This window comes from Cupressus sempervirens, chromosome 10, assembly GCF_028749045.1.
Source record: "Cupressus sempervirens isolate cs-2001-9-10 chromosome 10, ASM2874904v1, whole genome shotgun sequence".
Lineage (NCBI taxonomy): Eukaryota > Viridiplantae > Streptophyta > Pinopsida > Cupressales > Cupressaceae > Cupressus > Cupressus sempervirens.
Genome location: NC_143127.1, coordinates 81,761,743 through 81,785,316, shown reverse-complemented (window position 1 = coordinate 81,785,316; position 23,574 = coordinate 81,761,743). Strand labels below are relative to the sequence as shown.

The 23,574-nt window shown below is 36.1% G+C and overlaps 1 protein-coding gene across 3 annotated transcripts in view; it reads left to right on the top strand.

Annotated features, from left to right (window-relative positions):
• The window catches only part of LOC149532677 (lipid-binding serum glycoprotein family protein), a 106,903-nt gene extending 86,129 nt beyond the window's left edge, over positions 1-20,774 (top strand). For all 3 annotated transcript variants that reach the window (XM_089807440.1, XM_089807442.1, XM_089807441.1), the window contains exons 3-6: positions 7,502-7,853; positions 9,005-9,253; positions 19,660-19,785; positions 20,361-20,774. In XM_089807440.1, the coding sequence (XP_089663566.1) occupies positions 7,502-7,853; positions 9,005-9,253; positions 19,660-19,785; positions 20,361-20,528 (895 nt within the window). In that variant the 3' untranslated portion in view covers positions 20,529-20,774. The remainder of the gene's footprint in view (positions 1-7,501; positions 7,854-9,004; positions 9,254-19,659; positions 19,786-20,360) is intronic.
• The last annotated feature ends 2,800 nt before the right edge of the window (positions 20,775-23,574 follow it).

Below are 23,574 nucleotides of genomic sequence, written 5' to 3'. Positions count from 1 at the left end.
CCTCAATGACGACTGCTGCATCTGTAGCCTCAGTGAGCCACTCTGACTTTGGATCAATCTCCTCTAGAATGATCGGAGAAGAGTCAATGGCCAAAATATGTCTGGTCCTAAGGAGGAGGTTGTAATGAACAAATACAAGATCATTCAACCTCTGCACATGCAACCATTTTCACCTTTTCAAGTGGATATGCTCGAACATAGACCAATTGCACTCACATCCAGAAGCGTTGCTAGGTTGACTCAAAATATAGATGACAATCTTCTGAAGATTTGGGGTTGATTGCCCAAACATTTGCCACCATCTATTTGAAATGAGGGAAAAGAAAAACAATTAGTCTCATTTACAAGCACAACTTTAAGGCTAAATTACAAAATTAAAAACTAAAATGCATAAGTTGTAACAATTATGAATTAACTTTAAGAATATATTGTTTTTACCTGGTTGTAATGATGTGTGAGCCTCTATGGCCATCCTACTAGAGAAAAACGACCCCTCCTTATTACTGAATTTGTCCAGCTCAATGGTTGTAGTTGCGGCACTACCATCAGGACTCAACCTCTGTATGACTTTGTATAGGCCGGTAAGAACCTCCTCATCCGCCCTAAAGTTAGGAAGGAAGCGATATGCTGGATTAGGGTAATAGGCAGTTGCATGGATGGGCCTATGGAGCTGATTCTGTCATCTACTATCAATAATGTCCCAAATGGGGCCATACTTCTCCGACACTTTTGCATACTGGGCTCTAATGGCTTCTGTGGCCCTATCCATGCCCTCATATATGTAGCTAATAGAGGGCTTCTCCTCATCAACAGTTCGTAGGAGAGATACAAGGGGCTCACTAATCTACATATAATGTAAAAAAAAAAAATTGAGTCAAAACTAAATTATAAAGTTAAATCATTAAATAATTAAAATTATTAAATAATAAATAACAATACTAAATGTTAAATTGTAAAAAATTTACCTTGATTATTTCTTGAGTAGGTGCCCAAAAACCATCCTCATCAAAGAGGGTATTCCTCACATCTATACCCGCAGTGGTCTTAGCTCGTGATGCCTAGACGAGCTAACTCCCTATTTTTCGTGTATTTCCTCATTGTGGTGAGGACAAATGCATGATTGTATATAAACTTGTATATATTTTTTGCCCTTTCGACACATGATTTTACCCACTCAATCTTACCAATGTCCTCCAACATGAGGTCAATGCGATGTGTGACACAAAGAGTCTAAAATATAGTGGGGTGCCTCTCCATCAATAGTTTGCCTGTAGCAATTTTAAAATTAATTAGAATTTTAGTATTTACACATGTTAAGAAACTTATAATTACAAAAGTTCAAAATTTGATAAGTTAAAACTTAAACAATTAAGCTTAAAACTTAAAAGTTTACCTGCAACAACATAATTTGCTGCATTATTTGTCACCACCTACATCACACGTTCTTCCCCCACCTTTGCTATGACTTCCTCAATAACCTCACACAAGTATGTGGCGTTTTGAGACTTGAGAGGAAGCATCAATAGATTTGATGAACATGGTGCATCCTACAAAACTGAAATAGAGCGAAACATTTAATTGTTATGATTATGATTCATGGACCATCAACAAATCAGAATTTAAATTAGCATGTAGGAAAGTAGAATTATCAATCACCTCCACAAGAAACAAGAAAATTGAGGAGTGTTCTTCCCCTCCTATTTGTTCAACCATCATTCATGATGGTGCAACCCTTTATGGTCCATTCCTTTGGGTGGTCGGCTAGCTCAAACTTCATGTCTCTACCATTTCATCTAAGAGGAAGCCGAACTCAGCCTCAGTAGGGGCTTTAAAGCCTAGACCACAAATAGTCATAGCATTTATCATGCCTTGCTAATAAGGAGTTTTGTCACAAATAGATTATTATTAGAAATTTAGATAACAAATCATTATGTAATATCAAATATGAATCTACGATTACACAAGTAGAAATATTAAATAATTAAAAAAGAGAGCAAATAAAAAAGAAATAATTACCTGAATGCAATAAATGGAATGTTGCAAAAAGTACCAAAACTTGCAAATTTGTTTTCTGGCAGCATCATGAATCTCCTTGTTCGAACTACCCATGCTCTCAAGCGAAGGTTGTGAGCAAGGAGTAGTGCATGGTACAAAGTAACTATCCAATCTGGACTTCCACACTCTAGGCTGAAATATAATAGGCCCAAGTTCAGTATAAGAACGACTAGGACTAGGACAAGCACTAGGGCTAGTAGTAGTAGTAACACTAGGATGAAAGGGAGGCCTAGAAGAACCCTCTCCAATGCAACCTACAGATGCAAATGCGGATGAGGGCGCATGGGAGCCAATAGCACTTAACTGTTCAAGTTGAATTTTCTTATTTAACTTCTCTTGTTCCAAAGCCTCTAATGCAATGTGATATTTGAATCTATAGATGCCACCCGAGTTTATTTCTTTACAAAAGAAACATTTTGTTTGATATTTTGTTATTTCAGGAAATTCTTCAGTATAGATCCAAGCCTCATCCTTTTTAGGCATTATGGAAAATGAAAGCTAAGGCTGTTGCAATAAGAAAAATCCATTACAAACTTGACCTAAAAAAAACAACAAACCCTACATTATTTTTGAGCAAATTGTACAATGTAAAATCAAATAGATGTTTGCAAATTGTTATAAAAACCAATTGTAGGGTTTGCAAGATTGCACCTTGCAATTTAGTAAAAAAACATGTAGAAACTAAAAGACATTCAAGATTTATAAATGAAAAACTAAAAAATTGACAAAAGAATGAAAAATACACTAACATACAAAAAAATCAACACTTACCTCTTGCAAATGAGTTGAGGTGTGTTGCCATTGGCTCCTTAAAGCTCCCAATGCAATCTTATGGCCTCCCCAAACTAATTCTTGATCTCCTTGGTGCTCTTCTATCTTGTTGTTTGCAACCCTATGGTTTCTCTTTTCTCTTCTCCCTCACTTTTCCTCTCTTCTTCTCATACTAAACAATTAGAAGGCCCTTTAGGGTTATAAGAAAGAGGAAAGACACAATAAAACATGGAACATTGTAGAGGTCAAATTGAGGCATTAATGGCTTTTGGAAGACATTGTGATAGTTGAATGAGTGTAGCCTTGGTGCAGAATTTTGAATGTTCTAGTGCTTGGTGGGAGCTTGGTTTGGTAAGGACTTGAGAACCTAAGAAGAGATGAAGTAATTTGAGAGTTAGAAGTGGGGAGAGAAATGGAAGTTGGAAATGAAGATGGTGACAAATTCATTTGGGCTCTTGCAATTTGAGGGCATGAATTTGATGAGGTTAAGCCCTTGAGAGGAAACAATAGATGATAATTGAGGAAGATAGCATAGGGATTGAGTTTTGGGAAGGATTGGGAAATAATAAATGAAGAGGACTAGAAGGATGAGAACCAGGCTTAGGAATGGTTTGGGAATTGGGGAGGAGGGGAATTGTGGAGTTTGGGCCATAGATGGACTTAGCACTAGAAACATTTTGCAAGGGTTCAGGGTTCTCTCATGGGTTTAGGGGCTTCAAGGAGATAGTGAAAAGAAAGAAGGTACTAGAACCCTACAATTTAGGAACTTTGAGATGTAGTTCCTTGATTCCAAGTTTTTCCATGGACTTGCTATATGGGGGGATTAAGAGGTGATGGTAAAGGAGGTGTGGGTTGCGGTTCTGAGGGAACACAATGCTTGGACTTGGTCCATATGTTTCTATTGTCCTTGACATGTTATGGTTCAAGGTAAAGATCATAGACCAAGGTTCTATTCAACTTCTTATATCTTGAGCATATGGGGATCATAAAAAAGATACCAAATATTCCACCAAATAGGCAAGGTTGTAGACCACTTATACAATTTTTCAGAAGCCTTTTAGCAATTGCTTTATGGATGTGTGCCTCCTCCAAGCACAAAGAGAATATATCTATGTCTATGAGTAGACCAAAATACGGGGCCAAAAGATGACCGAGAGAAACAAATTTTATCAAGATTGAATAGGGACCATAACTACATAAAAACACGACACAAAGGAAAAATTGCAACACAAAACAAGGAAACAAAATATATTGTCAAGAGCCCGATTTATGTATAAATAATATAATACATGTTTGAATTATATAAGGTTTCTATAAAAAAAAGTATATAATATAAATTATCAATAATAATAGACCAATTGAGTCCTTGAGCATATTCATATAGAAGTGATATCTATGATTAGTAAAGTAAATCAATATATAATGTTATTAATAATGGTAATCTTCACATCAACTTTACACTTACTATTTCATACGTAAATTACAACAACTAATGCCATTAATATAAAGGACATGATAATGTAAAGGGTTACAATCCTCAAACACTTTTAACTCAAGCGATATAAATATTTGAAAGAAAGACCTAGATGCTCATCAATGGAATCTTAATATCATTAGAAGAAGGAACAACACAATAAATAAAGGATAAAGACATAAGCTACTACGTGGTTGGAGGGAATAGGAGACCGTGGGGATGAAGGGAGAAGTGCCACCTCATCCCACGTGGGTTTTGAAAGTACTGTGAGGAACATGGGTAAAGTCAAAGGCCAAGGAGAGTGACATGGCATACATAACAGGGAGGTCAAAGGTTAGCATGACAAGTGGAAAACCTTGAAACCTGTGCATGAATGAAATAATCAGACATTTGTAATGAAAGGAAAGCACTATAATAAGAGCATGGTTATTCAAGTGTAGTGACAAGACTCATCGCCAAAGTAAAATAGTCGGTGCACTACAAAGGTAAAGGTGATCGTACACCTTAGTGGAGGATGTTAAGGACCCAAAACATTGATAGAGTTTAAAGGTAAGTATCAGTTGTTTATTATTAAGTTTCTCTCTATATTATCATGAAGTAATTTATGAGTATAGTATGTATTTAGATAAAGATGAAAACATATAGAAATTTGGAAAGATAATGATATGTGAGAATATGGTGTAGCAAAGATAACATCCCATAATTTGACATTATTAATAATAAAGACTTAATGGTTATGTAGCAAGTTAGCAATATAAATTCTTTTAATTAATTTCCATTGTGCTAGTGTAGAGATCATGCTCGTCTCTATATGAATGGCTATGTGCTAGTGTAGAGTGTGAGGTCATCTCTATATGAATGGCTAGGTGGAATCTCATAGCACCAGTGCGAGTGATTAGTACAAACCTCGTATGAATGGCTAATGGAACCTCATAGTGCTAGTGCAGGAAGTGAGATCCTTGTGTGAATGGCTTTTTTGCTAGTGTAGGAGATGAGTAACCCTATATGAATGGCTGGATGGGAAATGGATAATGGCCAGAATATTCTGATGATGTCAACATATGCATATGTGAACCTTAAAGGGTGCATTCTAGAGAAGATGGTCAAATGACCAAGGGTTAGGAAACCCGATCTAGAGATATCTTTAAGGTTAGTTATAAGATAGAGGGTAGAATAGTATAATGAGATACATTATTATTATGATTCTCACAATTATTTTGCAGGTTTTGCTAACCCTAATAAGAGGGACATTACATATATATTGGTTTCGAACAACTTGTAGCCAATGAATGGGAGCATAAGGAATTGGAAGATATGGTAAACATATTGTAGGTTCTATTGCAAGAAGATCCATGGCACGGACAAATTGCTGCAATGACTTGCCTTTGTCAAAGACAAGCTTGTTGAAGGATCTGATCTCCCTCAAAAGAATGTTTTGATTCTTAGTAGGCTCATAAGATTGTCCAAAGAGTACCACTAAATCTACAAGTTGTCTTGTGCTCCATGAGGCACATGGCTTCATAATTTTCAACTTGTGGATTACAAATTCCTCTTATTGTGGAATACTCAATAATAGAGCTTTAATTTCAAAGGGTGATTTGAACAATAATATTCTTTAACATTTATATCCAAAGCTGTTAATTCACTTTTAGGACAATTACTTTGGATAAGTATTCTTGGCTTCTAGCTCAACATCAAGCCAACAACAATTATGCTCTAGGGATTCTAGAGGGAAAAATTCGAAAGAAATTCAGCATTTGATTTCCAATTGGTCATCTTTGGCAAGAAGAATTCAACTAATACCAATAGCGCTCCAACTTGTGCCAGTTTATCTCCTCTCACTGCTTGCAACCGTGAATAAGGTTCCAAAGGAAATCTGTGACATGCTAAAGAAATTTCTATAGAGAGGCTTAGAAAAAGTTCATTTTTTACGTAATTTTGTAGAAGATGGTCAGCAAACAGAAAAAGGGAGAAGTTCAACAAGGAAAGAGTCTGTCCATCTTTAACCATATTTCTTATATGGAGCTGGCATGAGAAGTTTACCAGGTCAATTTACCTCTGTGTCAAGATTTCAAAAGGACATTACTTAAATGATCAAATATCAAGCAGTTCAGTCTAAATCTCTTACCTAATCAGGGGTCTGTGGAAGATGGAGAGTCATTATATTGGGACTGCAAATTTTGTAACTGTCTGCCTGCTAGATTTTGGGTACGAATTGCAGTAACTTTAAAAAACTAGATGCTCAGTAGCAAGTACGAGGTGTACAGGATGATATGCTCAGAGGCACTTTAGCCTATGTGGTTGAATCGACCCATGGTAGCTCTGAAATGCCATGGAATGTATTCATGATAATTTTTACAAACTAGGCATCATAACACAATTAGAGTAACTCATAGCGCAACTCAAACACAGATACACAATCCTCTAGTGGAAGGAAATTCTGGATTGAGGGAAAACAGAGGTTGGATAATGTATGGCTTAGGAAGCATCTCTCTAAAGATGAAGCTTTGCCATAAATCCACTGGAGAATGGGCCTTGAAGTAATGATCAAAGATGAAAGCCATCTTATAGATCCTTCTCTATGATATCTTTGCACAAACAGCCCACTCCAAGGAAGAGGTATACTAGGACTGACAAGATTTTCTAACTGCAGCAAGCCAACAAATCATTTCTCCACCTTTCCATTCAATGTTCATTTGCACAACATATATATATATCAGATGATTACATATCTCCTCCCAAAGACAAGGATAACTCTTGTCCCAAAATCAGCTATTAACAACTAGCCATTCAGAACAGAAGAGGGCGACACCATTGGCTCCATAGAAAACAGAGTGAATTGTAAGTAGCTATTCCACTTTGGTATGCCTAGAATGTTTCTCAGCTGTTCCTGTGTAGACCAGAATCATAGCTACAGCTATGAGCCATAGTATGGATTTTGACCATAAATACCATGTATTATATGTTAACGTTGTATATATTTTAGTGCTTTAGAAAATTCAGTAATTTTTACATTCTTATACAGAATATATTATCACATTGTCTGTGAATTTAATGAATCCTCTATAGAAATTATCTTTGACATTTATCTTTAAAAAGTTGACATAGCCAAGAAGGAAAACCTTTTTGCCTTTTTAATATGAAATAAGAGGGCCTATTTATTTTTCAAAGGATTTATATACTGTCTTATTGCCTGGACAGGTTTGTGGATGCATTTGAAGGGGAGATTAGGGCTGCAGTAGAAAATGCAGTGACATCAAAGATCAAGGAAGGCATTATGAAACTTGATTCCTTGTTGCAGAATCTTCCTAAGGAAATAGGAGTTGACAGTAACGTCGCAATGAATTTTACAGTCATGCAAGCTCCTGATGTAGGTCCTAAATCAATCAGTATTGGAGTTGAAGGACTATTTGTGTCAATGACTCCTCCTAATGTTCAAATCCACAGGCTTTCCAATTTGCAACCTGGGATCTCTTGTAGTGGTCCATCAAAGATGATGGAAATTGCATTGAGTGAAACTGTATTGAATTCGGCTGCTGAAGTGTACACTAATGTAATACTTTCTTGGTTCCTTCCCTATACACACCACACATTTTTATTTTCTTTTGGAAAGCAGAGTACTAATTTTCTGGAGAAAAGGAAATATAGGTCATTATGCAATCTTTCCCCATCATTTGAAGGTCACTTTAGGGTGTTTGTCAAAATTTACATTGCTTGGCCACCTCAGTTTCTTCCATTTTCTTGTTCTTAATTTTCTGTTCCTTCTAGCACTTTGCCTTCTTACTTATTTCTCTTATTTTCACCTTCTTCCTTGTTTTTTTTTAAGTTTTTAACTATCATCTCTTAGTTCAGTCAAGATGTATTAGTAACTCCCAAATTAGGGCGAGTCACAAACACCTTATTTATTCTTCTTTTCCCTTTCTTTCTTTTAATCAGTGTGTTATATTGTAAGTCCTTAGGTTGATAGCCAATCTTGGATGTTTTTTCTTTTGCAATGCTATTAGGATATTCTTTCCTTATTTGCCTAGCCTAGTGGGGGAGTATGCCATCACCCATATATGATGACTAGTCTCATTTCACATTTTGGAGATGATGGAATAGTAGTGCATGTCCCTGACCATCCCTAGTTTTTCCTTAAAATGTGTAACGGTTCAGGAAATAAGGTAACCTTCAAAAAATTGTAAGATCTTTTGCGAGAATCACTGTAGGAATAAAGTGAGTTTTCTTACACATTTTGTGAGTTTGGACCCTGCTATCAAGACTCAGGCTTGATATAGACTTGGCAAGCTGATTTTTACTTTGTTTTTATCAATATTTTAATATCAGCTTTACAATTTTAGTTTTCGACTAGGCTGGAATTCCTTTAACGACAACTTTGTTTTCACATATATGTGTATTTAGTCCACAGGACAATCCCATCGATTATGTCAAGAAACTTGAAACATTTCTTTTTTTTTTTATGTTTAATATTTGTTTCTGTTTATTTATTAATCTACTTGATATCTCGTGTTATGAAATTTGAAGAAATGGACTTGTCTTTTAAATAGTTGACATCATGCTGACGATGTCTATATTGTAAGTTGATGAATTAGAAAAATAGATGCTAGTAGTCACCTAACCTTTAGGTTATTGGTTGATTTATTCATTGCAAGTTGAAATCCGTTTTTTTTCTGACACAAGTCTTATGGCTGTTTTGTTTGGCAGGAAGGATTACTAAGCTGGCTAGTGGATAAGCTGCCAGAACAGTCACTTTTAAATACAGCTAGCTGGAGGTTTATTATTCCCAAGCTCTATAAAATGTATCCCAATGATGACATGAAACTAAATATTTCAGTGTCTTCACCACCAATAATAACCATTACTTCAGAAGGGGTAGATGCTGTTGTTATTGCAGATATGATAATAGATGTTATGGATGGTGACAATACTATTCCTGTAGCTTGCGTATCAATGGTAAGTGACATGTTGAAAATATTAGAGTTTACACCCATTGAGATTGCAAATTGCTTTCAAATGATTGGGAAAACACCTAATGCCTTGATCTTGCAAGTACAAAAGAATTCTGAATTTGAATAAGTTTGCTTCTAATTCATCCATAATAATATCTACGTTTATGTGATTTGGGAAATAGCTCGTTTGAATACTAGCAAATTCAATTGCTTGATATTTCCGGTGCTAGCATATAACAAAAGCATATTTACAAGAATGGTCCATTGGGAATGCAGTTGGCTAGGAACTTAAGTTCAAGCCTGTTTTACCTGTGGAAAATATAGTATAGTGTAAGGTTCATATTCCAATAATCAGAAAGTTGTGTCATTCGTGGACCTGTATCTTACTATCTTTAGATTGTTTGCTTATCTCTTTTCTCTGAAATGTACTTTTTTCCCAAAGAAACTCATCTTGTAATGACTCCTTATTGAAATGTGATTCAATAATAAATAAAAATAAAAATAAAAATAAAAATAAAATATGATATGATTAGAAGGCATGAAATGAAGAGTTGTGGCTCCCTCAAACACGAGATATAAAAGGGAGATCATTTCATTTAAGGAGGACAATCCATGGACCATCATCATTGAATCAGTCTTCAACTTGGAATGAAGAAAGAAATCAATCGATTTGGAAATAGACGACTATTTTCAGAAGGAAATAATGAAGGGTGGTGACTCATTACTTGTTAAGGGCGGTGACTTTTTATGGATATCAAGGGTAAATCATTTCATTAAGAGAATCATTGGATAGATCATCAATTCATTCAAACAAACAAACCAAGTGTGGCATAATTAAGGTTTCGTACCTAGTGATAATCTCACCTTGGTCCTTATTACATATATCACTTAAGTTTATTTAGTGATCACAACACACTTTAGAAGCACCTCCAGTTTAGGTGGTTTTATCAAGTTATCCCTTATCCACCTCAATTGGATCTTCCACCTTTCATGGTATTATCACATGATCATTTTTCCACATCAATTGGATCTTCCACCTTTCATGGTTTTAGCACACGATCACTTTTCCACCTTATGTGGGTGATAGAATGTGCATTGCATCTTGTCTAATCCTCCATATTCACCTTGCCTATATATGCAAGGTTCATTATGTACATTGACATGTCCATTAGCAATATCACCATTCTTGCATTGTTATGCATCTTCTTGCCATTCTCGTGGAAGCTATTTTGGTCTTTCATTTGATCTTGGGGGTGTTGTGTAGTCAGCTAACATTTTAACACCAAGAAGTAGCAAAAGATCAATCCATCTATCAATTAAATCATTTAAATATCAATAATTCAAATCATTCAAATATCCGTCACTTAAATATCAATCATTCAAACATAAAAAAATCAAGCATCAACCATTCAGGCATAGAATTAGCAAATCCTTCAATCATCAAACAAGAATGAGTTTGAGCAATCAATCAATCAGCAAACTTCATGGAAACGATCTTCAACTCAGAAATTTGTTTTTTAATTATCAATTCGTTCAGCAATAAATGTAAAGCAGACTGTTGTCGAAGCATAATCTGCTAAAGCATCAAATCAACAAGTCTGACACTTCTGTAAGGGCTGAAGGCTCTTTCCTAGTAGTCATTAACTATACCAAATACTCCATTCTTGGCTGAAAATTCTTGTTAATCCACTTGTCTATTGGCAAAAACTTGGGAGAGTCTGAGTCCAAGTCCAGGAAACTTGCTAGACATGCCTCATCTTCTGACTCATCAAGTATTCGTAGGTCTTGGTGAGTCGTATATATTACCTATTCCAAGTTCCTGTCTCCTATTTACCAAAAAAGATGTACCAGTATGGGTACCTATAATGCAGGAGCATTCTGGGTGTAAGAGCAATCTTGCATCACCCCAAAATATTTTCTTTTTAGTCTTTTCTATTTTAATAAGGACTAGTAGATAGGGTGGTTACTATTTATGGGAATTTGCTATTTTTAGTAAGTTTTTCATATGAGCTCAGATTGTTCTCATTTTCTATAGGAAGGTTCATTTAGAGTTGTAAGCCTACCATAAAAATCTCATTGCTAAGGCATAAGTAGTAGAGAAGTTATTGTGGATCTTTGGTGGAAATATTTGCAGAAAAATCTTCAGGCTCATTGTTGGAGGTCTTAGAGTGCCCAAATGAGGTCCAAAAACTCGATGGAAGGGCGTTTGTGCAGTTCCAAGTTTGTAGATCAGGAGCTGATATTTCCAAAAAGTGATTATAATAGTCGATCGGAGCAACGGTTCGTGAGTTATGGCCTTTCAAAGTTGGGCTACCCGAAATATCTAAAATAATTGTCAAAGATGTATTTGGCCGACTCTTTATGTATTGTTAGGGTCTGTCGGCCCTAGGTATTAAGTTTTAATGTCTAGAACCTTCTCGGGTGACATAAAATTTGCCTATTTAAGAAAGACCCGAACATTGTCTAAGAGAGCTCTGGGTGGTAGTTTGCAGTTTAGTCTTGCAAATTATTGTAATGAAAGCGCCCATGTGGGTTAGCATATTGTACTTGTGAATTCTGTAATTCTGCATTTGCATCGCAAATAAGAAGTCCATATTTTGTTCTCGCATTCGATTTTGTTTCTTTGTTTCTATTATGAGTTTATGATATTAAGGGGAGCACCCTTCATCAAGTGGTATTAGAGCTAGAGTTCTTGAGTGTGTGGACAGATCACCGACTGTGAGGCAATTCGTTCCAGGACCATGGTTTCGGCTGAGTGTGTAGACAGATCGCCGATTGTGAGGCAACTTGCACTAGGGTTTCAGCGAAAGCACGAAAATGTCTCCACGAAGAGTGCGTGGTGGAAGAGCTGTAGGTGTTACACCTGAGGGTTTCTGAGCCCTTCAAAGACAAATGCAAGCATTGGAAGAACAAATATGTAGAGGAATAAATCTTCCTATAAGAGATGAAAGCGAGGATGAGGACGAAGTAGATGAAAATACCGAAGCGGAGGGAGTTCTAAACCTAGAGGAAGAGAGACTTTTTAGGGCCATCTCCAAGATTGGAAAAAGACCTAAGTTTGAAGTTCCCACATTTTCAAGAAATCTTAACCCAGAGAGTTGATCGCTTGGATCAATGAACTAGAGGAGTACTTTGAAGATATTGAGGATCCTGATAGGGTCAAGTTTGCGAAGGCGAAACTGAAGGGACATGTGAAGATCTGGTAGCAGGAGGTTTCCTTGGAGTGAAATAGAAAGGGAGAGGACAAAATCACTAGATGGGAACGAATGGTAGCTAAACTAAAGTGACAATTCATTCCCGTGGATTATGGGCTTGATCTGTTGAAGAAAATGCAAGGGTTGAAGCAAGCGGGAAAATCAGTTCAAGAGTATACTGAAGAGTTCTACCGAGTTCTCAATAGAATCGGCCATGCAGAAGTTGATAAGGAGAAAGTCGTCCATTATCTTAATGGATTATGACCAAGCATTCAGGATGAGATGAGGCTTGTTCGAGTGACCAGTATTGAGGAGGCATACCAGTTTGCCCTAAGGGTTGAGGAGAAACTAAGCAAGAAGTTTGATAACAAGAATAGTGGAAGAGGTCATGGTGGAAGATCTGGCGGACGACCTTATGGAGGTCGTAATGATGATTAGAAGAACAAGGATGAGGCTGGAAGTAGCAATCAGAACCAGAGGGGAAACAATTCCAATCGTTTCCATGATCAAAACAATAGAGATCAGAGAGGAAGAGGTAGAGGACAAGGATCTAGAAGAGGAGGCTTCCGTGGGAAATGTTTTCACTGCAAAGAAGAAGGGCATAGAGCATTTGAATGTTCTCAGTGCCAAGGAAGAACAGATCAAAGAACAAAGGCCAGGCTAGAGTTACTCATGTTGATGAAGATGCCAGATCTTCACATTCTGAAGATGTTGAAAGAGAAGTCCTAGTTAACAGAAGAGTCCTGTTGAGTGGTGAGAATGAACCTGATTAAAGAAGGAGTTTGTTTTGCACAAGTTGCAGATGTGAAGATAAGTGTTGTGATGTGATCATTGATGGTGGATGTACTGACAATCTGGTGTCAGAAACAATGGTCACCAAGTTGAAGCTGAAGAGACAGAAACACCCGCATCCATATCGTATTGCTTGGGTGCAAGATGACCATAAGGTCATGGTCAATGAGCAGTGCTCTACGAAGTTCAAGATTGGAAGCTACAAGGATGAGGTACTATGTGATATCATACCTATGGACATATGTCATATGTTGCTGGGTAGGCCGTGGCAGTTTGATAGGCATGCTGTACATGGTGGGTGAGCCAATACCTATACTCTGACCAAGGATGGAGTGAAACATAAGTTGAAACCATTGAAGGATAAAGAAGAAAAGGTATGTAATCCTGCCAGACTATTTTTTGTTAATGGAAAAGAGTTTCTCAAAGGTATGAATCGTGAGCATGTGTTTTGCTATAATTCCAAAAGATAGTAAAGAAGAAGTAGAGGAGGTACCTGCAGAAGTTGCAGATATGTTGGGAGATTTTTTTGATATTGTATCAGATAATGTATTTGATGGATTGCCCGCAATGAGGAAGATTAGTCACCAAATGGATTTGGTTCCAGAAGCCAGTTTGCCAAACAGGGCAGCGCATAGAATGACACCAGTAGAAAGTGAAAAGTTGAATAGACAAGTTCATGAGTTGTTGCAGAAGGGGTTGATTCGAGAGAGTCCGAGTCCAAGTGCTGTATCAACAGTATTGGCACCAAAGAAGAATGGAGAATGGAGGATGTGCACAGATTCTTGTGCTATTAACAAGATCACAATCAAGTACAGATTTCCATTGCCAAGGATGGATGATATTATGGATTGTTTGAGTGGAGCTGAGTATTTCACAAAGATAGATCTGAAGAGTGAGTACCATCAGATTCGTATCAGAGAAGGTGATGAGTGGAAGATTGCTTTCAAGACAAGGGAAGGACTGTATTAGTGGTTAGTCATGCCTTTTGGGCTAATCAATGCACTGAGAACTTTCATGTGGCTCATGAATGAGGTACTAAAGGAGTTTCCAAGTAAGTTTGTCATTATTTACCTAGATGATATTTTGATCTGTAGTAAGACATTGGAGGAGCATTTGATCCATATTCACAAGGTGTTTGATTAGTTGAGGGAAGAAAAGTTGTTGATAAACCTGAAGAAGTGCGGTTTTGTAAAGGAGTTGGTGTACCTAGGATTTCTAGTCTCAGCAGAAGGTCTAAAAATGGATCTAGAGAAAGTGAAGACTATCCTTGAATGGCCTACTCCAAGAAGTGTGACAGAGGTAAGATCTTTTCATGGATTGGCTAATTTTTACAGGAAGTTCGTAGGAGGTTTTAGCAGTATTTGTGGACCCTTGACTGAAACAATGAGAAGGGATAGAAAAGAATTTAAGTGGACTGTAGAAGCAAATAAGAGTTTTAATTTGTTGAAACAAAAAGTTGCTGAGTAGCCTGTTTTAGCACTTTCTGATTTTAACAAGGTGTTTCAAGTAGACTGTGATACTAGTGGTACTGCAATAGGAGCTGTTTTGAGCCAAGAAGGTAGACTTGTTGCTTACTTTAGTGAGAAATTGAATGATGCCAAAAGAAAATATTTTTTTTATGATCAGGAATTTTATGCTATAGTTCAAGCATTGAAGAAGTGGAGACACTATCTTCTTCCTAAGGAGTTTGTTTTGTATACTAATCATCAAGCTTTGCAATATTTATATAGTCAAGGAAAATTGAACCAAAGGCATTAGAAGTGGGTTGAGTTTTTGCAGAGTTATACATTTGTTTTGAAACATAGGAGTGGGAAGTCTAATAGAGTTGCAGATACTTGCAGTAGAAGACAACTTTTGCTTACAGAAATGCAGATAGAGGTGGTTGGGTTGAAGGAACTCAGTACTTTGTATCCAAATGATTCTGATTTTGGTGAAGCATTGAAGGCTTGTACAGAACCTGTTACACTTGATAGGACAAAGTGGTTGGGTTTCATGATCCGGGATAGTATGTAATTCAAAGGAAACCAGTTGTGCATTCTCAGAAGTTCAATGAGAGAGAATCTCATCAAGGAGAAGCATAGTGGAGGGTTGGCTGGACATTTTGGTAGAGATAAAACCACAGCTTTGGTTGCTGAGAATTATTACTGGCCACAGTTGCAGCAAATGTGAAGAAGTTTATACAGAGTTGCAGAGTATGTCAGATGGCAAAAGGAGTGAAGTAGAATATAGGATCGTATCAGCCATTACCTGTACCAGAGAAGCAGTGGGAGGATGTCAACGTGGATTTTGTTCTTGGATTACCGAGGACACAGCGAGGGCATGATTCTATTTTTGTGGTGGTTGACAAGTTTTCAAAGATGGCACATTTTGTTCCTTGCAAGAAGACTAGCGACAATGTTCATGTGGCAGAATTGTTCTTTAGGGAAGTAGTGAGACTACGTAGTTTGCCCAAGAGTATAGTTTCAAATGGAGATACCAAATTTGTTGGGTATTTCTGGCGTACATTGTGGAAGAAGTTGAAAACAGATTTGAAGTTCAGTTCATCACATCATCCACAGATTGATGGACAGACCGAAGTTGTGAATCGCAGTTTGGGAAACTTGCTGAGATGTTTGGTTGGAGACAAGCCAAAAGGATGGGATATGATTTTACCACAAGTGAAATTTGCATATAATAATTCTGTCAACAGGAGTACTGGTAAATCACCATTTCAGATTGTATATGGGAGTAGTCCCAAAAATGCTTCTAAATTGAGGCAGTTGGATAAAGGAGATAAGTAGTGCTGAAGTAGAAGAATTTGTTGAACATTTGAAGAACATCCATGAGGAGCTGAGGAAGCACATCATAAAGATTAATACACAATATAAGGCTAAGGAAGATGTGAAAAGGAGGTAAAAGGAGTTTCAAATTGGAGATGGAGTCATGGTTCATTTGAGGAAGGAGCGTTTTCCAGTGGGTACATATAAAAAGTTGAAGATGAAGAAGTTTGGACCGTGCAAAGTAGTGAAAGGCATGATTGTGAAAATGCTTATGAAGTGGAGTTGCTTGCTGAATTGAATATTTCACTAGTATTTAATATTTTAGATTTGATAAGAGTATTATGAAGGAGGTGATGGTGATGAAGTTGCATAAGCGCAAAGGAGTGTTCCAGCAACTAGTTCGGCTACAAAGGAGATTGAGGAGATACTGGACAGTCGTGTAGTTAAAAGTACAAGGAACAAAACTTATGAGGAATACCTAGTCAAATGGAAAGGGAGACTAGTAGAGGATTCATCATGGCTTGCAAGGGAGGAGGTTTACCCTCTTGGCTTTCCTCTGAACACTTGAGACGTGATGGAGTCACTTCTCAAATTACCTCGAGTGTCTAATGCAGGAGCATCCTGGGTTTAAGAGCAATCTTGCATCACCCAAAAATATTTTCTTTTTAGTCTTTTCTATTTTAATAAAGACTAGTAGACAGGGTGGTTACTATTTATGGGAACTTACTATTTTTAATAAGTTTTTCATATGAGCTCGGAATGTTCTCATTTTCTATAGGAAGGTTCATTTTAGAGTTGTAAGCCTACCATAAAAATCTCATTGCTCAAGCATAGGTATTGGAGAAGTTATTGCGGATTTTCGGTGGAAATATTTGTAGAAAATCTTCAGGCTCACCGTTGGAGACCTTAGAGTGCCCGGATGAGGTCTGAAAACTCTACAAAAGGGCGTTAGCATTGGTTCGAGCCTGTAGATCAAGCTGGCATTTTTGAAAAGTGGTTATAATAGCCAATCAGAGTAATGGTTTGTGAGTTATGGCCTTTCAAAGTTGGGCTACCCGAAATATCTAAAATAATTGTCAAAGATGTATTTGGCCGACTCTTTATGTATTGTTAGGGTCTGTTGGCCTTTGGTATTAAGTTTCAATGTCTAGAACCTTCTCGGGTGGCATAAAATTTCCTATTTAAGAAAAGCTCGAACATTGTCTAGGAGAGCTCTGGGTGGTAGTTCGCAGCTTAGTTTTGGAAATTGTTGTAATGAAAGGTGCCCATGTGGGTTAGCATATTGTACTTGTGAATTTTGTAATTCCGCATTTGTGGAGCAAATAAGAAGTCCATATTTTGTTCTCGCATTTGTTGTTGTTTCTTTGTTTCTGTTATGAGTTTATGGTATTAAGGGGAGCACCCTTCATCAACCTATCACTTGTACAAGTATAGTGCTAGTTTTTTGGCAACTATGTATTTCAATCACTTAGGATTTAACAAGGGAAATGTTGAAAGAATAAACTAAAACCCTAGCTTTTTCAGTTCAACATGGCCCAAAATGCATTTATTTTGCACTTTTCAAAATTGGAGCATGTGTGTATGGTGGCAACCCCCAACATGACTGATGCCTACTCCCTTTCATGGGGATTTGGGTTTACTGCCCCCTAGGAGTCCCAAGGGGCCACATTAATACCTTTGAGGGCACACCATATTTCATGGTACACGGTATTTTTCACAAGATTTTGATTTTTAATTTAAACTACTTGTTTTAGTCTTGTTTTATTTTTTATATTTTCCTATTTTCCTAGTTTCCACCTAATTGTCATGGCAAAGCTTGTTAGGGTTTAGTGAGTTTGGTTCAAATAGCTTGGGTCTTGAGTACCCACACTTTTTGTTTGGTTTGCCTGCCTTAGGAGATAATAACACGGGGGCGGGTCTGCCCCCCAAAATGTCTACGTCTTCGAGATGGGATGCATTAGGAATGGGGGGATGTTTTGGCGTCCCCAATAGCATCATCCGTTCGTCGTCATTCCAACAAAGATGCGGGGACGTCCCGACGTCCTCTAAGGGGACAGGCGGATAGGAACGCATCCCTCGACCCCTCCAAGGGATGGCCAGATGTCTTCCATCCACTTAAAAACATTTAAGTTTGTTATAAAATAAATTAATATCTTTTAATTTTTCTCGAGGGATAATTAGAAGCCGCCTTCACTACATTTTGAGCCTTGGCATTTTGATTATGTAGTTTGTACTTGTTTTCATATATGAATATTTTGATTATGTAGTTTGTACTTGTTTTGATATATGAATATTTTGAGCCAGGGTTTAGTTAGTTTGGTTTGTACTTCTGCTTGGTCTGCCTGGCTTAGGACATAGTAAAGTAACACATGGACGCGTTGCACCCCCCAAAATGCCCATGTCTTCAAGATAGGGACACACTGGGGAGAGGACGCATTGGGGATGGGGGAGAGGGGGGGATATTATTCCAATGTCCCCAACAATGCTTCCCAATTACCATCATTCTCACGGAGATGCAAGGTCTTGCATTCCTTGAGGGGACAAGGGCACAAGAATGCGTCCCTCAATCCCTCCAAGGGACGATTGGATGTCTCCCATCCACTTAAAAAATTTAAGTTTGTTTTGAAAAAAGAAATAACATTTTTTATTTCTCCATTGGGATGATTAGAGGCCTCCACTACAATTTGAGCCTTGTCATTTTGATTATATAGTTTGTACTTGTTTTGATATATGAAGTTATGAACATTGAATATCATATTGATATTATGTTGCTCAATGTAATCATCTTTATGATGATTGATAAGATACTCCTACTATTGAAAATTTGATATCTATGCCTATTATTATTGCTGATTCGAGTATTTAAAATTTAATATTTATTGTTCAATGTTCAATGTTCCACTTACACGTTCGATGTTCAATCACAAAGCAATGTTCAAGTATTTAAATTTTAGAAAATTAGTATTTTTAATTGTACATTTTTGTGTCTTATATTGTTATGGATATTTTCAGAACTAGCATTTTAAGTACCACATGTATAGTATATACATCTCCCCCTGTTCCTTGCTGCTGCCCCCTGCTGTCGTCCCTCGCTGTCCCCAAATCAAGGCCCCTCTACCCCCCTACTCGGAAACTTGTCCCCACGTCTCGACACACCCCCCGTCCCCCAGGGCAGTGTAACTATGCCTCAGGACCTTCAAAATCTAGACAAGTCTTGGGAGTCTTGTATATATGAACTCTGTCTTGTAGAAAGAACTAACATGGTTAAATCTTCACTCTTTCTTGAAAGGTCCTAGACTTTAGAATCCAATTGAACAAGTTCATTTGAGGAATGGTACTGTGAAGTTCAAGAAAATATCATTACAGGTTACTGGTGGAATTGAGTGGTTCAGGTGTATTTAATCCCTGTATAAATATTTAACACTAGAAAGATAGAAAAAAAATAGGTTAGCATTATGTCCCTACTTGAAATAGGTTAGAGTTGAACATTTCCTCAGCCAACAGTGGATATGGTGGAATCTGTATTGACATAATGGTTCTAACAAAAGTGACAAGCAGTATTTGCTTGATCTTCTGGGATTGTTTTATTATTCTGTATTTCGTGAAACTGGAAGTGTCTATGAGCATCACTAATTGAAACATGCTGTGATTGATCCTTGTAACAGACAATTTCTGCTAATGGATTAATGGATGTTTCTGGGAACAATATTATTGGTGAGGCAAATTTACAAAACCTCGCCCTTAAGCTTAAGTGGAGCAATGTTGGTGATTTTCACATGCGATTTATCCAGGTAAATTCCAGTTTGTAGATTCTCTACCTACTAAGTTCAATTGACTGGCAGAATCTTTGCCGATGCATTTTTGTGCAAAAATCATGTACATTTGAAAATTTTACTGTCCTATTCACCACTAGTAGAAAGAATGTATAAACTACTTGTCTAAGAATAAAAGGACACCATCCTTTGTATGTTCTTCCGTTGATAGTTCTCTGTTATGTTAAAAGAAGCGTTTATCCACTGCATCAAGAATCATTGGTGTCATTTTTTTTGGTCCTGTTAGGGATTATTTTGCATATGAACCTTTCTGTATAATTGATAGCTTCTTGATGGTCCATCATTGATGTAATGCTATCTAACCTCAGCATAGCTATAGAGCATTGGGGAATCAAAACGTGGTGTTATGGGTCATCTATACATGTTCTTTGTGGACATTTTGAAAATCATGATATTTTGATTTTCCTGACAATTGTTTGCATCTGCTAGAGATATTACTTTAACTTCACTGCTTAGACTTTATGAACATTTCATGACCATGAGCAATTTATGACATCTCACGTTCAACATTCCTTCTGTTGAATCTTCTGCAGGCTATAGTTCAAACTCTTGTGAAGGATGTCCTATTACCTTTGGTAAATGTACAATTGAAAAAAGGATTCCCTTTACCAATCATTCGGAACTTCAGAGTTCAAAATGCTGACGTCATATATCATGAATCTCAATTGATTGTATGTACAGACGTACAGTATGCTATTTAAAGATTTCACATACTGTAAATGATATGGTAGAAGTTTCTTTGCACTTACTAGTTTAGCATGTGGATATGTTATTCATTGCCATTGTGCAATAAATATATAAAGGCTAGACCCCCTGTAGCAGTTTGTTTGGCCAACTTTGTCAGAGATTCATCCACATATTTATCTTTTTTCATTTACTTTCGAAAAAAGAGGTGTAAAGTATGCAGGAAACATGGATGATATTCATGAATTTACATTCTTGGGGTAGCCCTTGTTTCAATTGATTTTCTTTGTACTTCTGTGTATAAAATGAAAAGCAAAAAGTATTGAATTACCAAATACTGCTGCTTCTTGGAGAATGTGCCTGTATTATAAGCTTCAATACTGCCGAGTTTAGTCTAGCCATTCCTGATACTGAATGTGAGGAATCAACTACTCCGGAAAGGTTTGAAAACTTTAAAGGCTTTGCAGCACAGAATGATATATTTGGTGATAGCAAGTGAATAGAGAAAGAAAATGCTATTTGGAAAGGAAACCAAATTTGCTGAAATGTTCTAAAAGACTTGCTTCAACATAGTCTAACAGTTGAGGGATGCATATGTAATTGTGTGGCGGTTGTTCTGCGTATGACAAACTCATGCACATTTATGGATATCACTAATAAATCCGCATTACGATGGAATATAAGAACTTGCTATTTCATATGATACAAGGGAATGTGGATATTGTATTAACAAGCAGAGACTTGTATTAGTTAGCACATACATATATATTAACAAGAGTGTTTGCTGGTAAATGTTTATTCCTGTGTTGTTATACCTTCTGAGTGAGTTGGTTTGGAAATACGTGGTCTGTTCAAACTTAATTTTCAGATGATTAGACACCTCTGTTGTGTTCATTCTAAAGTTATCTGGGCACGTGCAGCCTCTTCAGGCCATTCTGGTTCCTAGTCTTTGAGCTGTTTTGGTGTATCTCGTAGACGAGTTAGAATGTGTTTGAAATCTTATCACAATTTCATGATTGGAGATGTGTTTATGGTCGATTTGGACCACACTTAATGATTAAAACCGCTTTTAGACCTTTAAAAATGTCAGAATTCGTATAAAGAATATATTATATAATTTAAACCATACAAAGTGGGGCGTGCTTCTGTTCTCTTGCTTATAATCCAGGATATACCTTTGGTATAACCACCAAATTTCTTGTTAGAGCTCTCACCATGAAATACAATGAGAATGAATCTTAAAAGACACGGATAAAATTTATTTTATGAACATATACAACATGTTATTGTAAAATATATGTCATTATCTTACAATGTACCCTAGAGCTCCTCTTACTGGTTTTGTCGTCCCTGTAATTGACCGTGTTTCCAACTCTTTATGGTAAATAAATCAACACGAGTTTGAAATTGTGATTATATATATGCTTATGATCCTCAATCAACAAACATAATTATTATGAATTTGGGCACGAACTTTAATACCTACTAACACCATCTTTGTTTCTTGTCATTCTTCTTGAGCTGTCTGGTCCCTCTCACTATCTTTGGGCCATTTTGGCCTTGCATTGTGGTTATCAAACAGAAGCCAGCGTTATTAAATATTTTAAATTCGGGCCATATTTCATTAATAAAAATTATTTTTAGCCTGTTAGAATTATCAGAACTATAATGAAGATGATATTTTCAACTAAAAACATAGAAAGTGGAGCTTCTGTTTTCTTGCTTATAATCCAAGACTTTACTTCAATATAATAACAAACCAAATTTTGTGTTGAAGCTTTCACCATGAATTACAATGGGAATGAATTTTGAAGATAAATTAATAAAATTTATCTTTTAATTAATTACACCGTGATTGAAAAATTCAAGTTAAGATGTCATTTACTTCAATACACAATGTGTCTTTAGAAAGTAACTTTTATTGTTTTTGTCATCGCTCTAATCAACCATGTTCTAATAAGCTGGACTAAACAAGGGCTGTGCTATAGTATGGGAGCAGACAAGAAGTGTGGAAAAGATAGCCGTTGATATTTTTGTACTCCTCTACATACTATTAGTTGAAACAATTGTTGCCATTTTAGGTTTCTGATCATCTATATACAAATACCACCATATGACAAATAATTATTTTAACATTTGTAATCCTTACAACTATAAATATCAATTGTAAACAAGGTTCTTTTAGTAAAAAAATTATTTTATGATAATAACCTACTTGTTTAGATATGTTTAAATACATGGAGAAGCATCTAGTACTTAGGCTCAATGGTGGGGTTGTGGCTATGGAGGGGCTAAAATGCACTTGCATAACCAATTTGTTTATCTTTTAAAATATATTAAAATTCATAAAACTGTTATATAAAAAATTTAAATTAATTATTAAAAGTGCATTTTGGCCCCTACATAGACAATCCCCTTTAGGATTAGACTATTGAATGGACTTAATGAGATAGTTATCATTGTACTTTTTCTTATCTAATCTAATTTTTTAGATTTATATTGTAATATAAAAAATACTACCAAAGTAGTTCTAAAAATCATTTTGACTTTAAGAAAAAATTAGTAATGCTATTAGTTATTAGTATATTTTACAAAACATAGATGATTATTTGAGGTAAGACATATATTTATTCAGCCATTTAGATACATTTGAGAACCTCAAGTCCAAAATCTACAACAAATTCTTTAAAATTTATCTTATAATAATTTTTATGTGATTTATAATTTTATGTTATTTATAAGTAATTCATTTAATTTAATTTAATTTTTATAAACTTTCAAGTGTTTATGACAAAAAATATATATTATACATTCTTACAAATAGCATGAGACCTAATCGGGTTTCTAATATTACATGAAGAATGATTATATTATTTTTTAATATATTTGAAGTAATAATTCATATAGACCAAATACTTATTATATTATATTAATCAATTTAAAACAAAATTTCTAGAAATACAAATAAAAAAGATCCCATGTCGATAATTAATTAATGTTCTTGATGAAAATGACTTTACACTAAGTAAATGACTACCTATGAATCCAGTAGATCAAATAAAT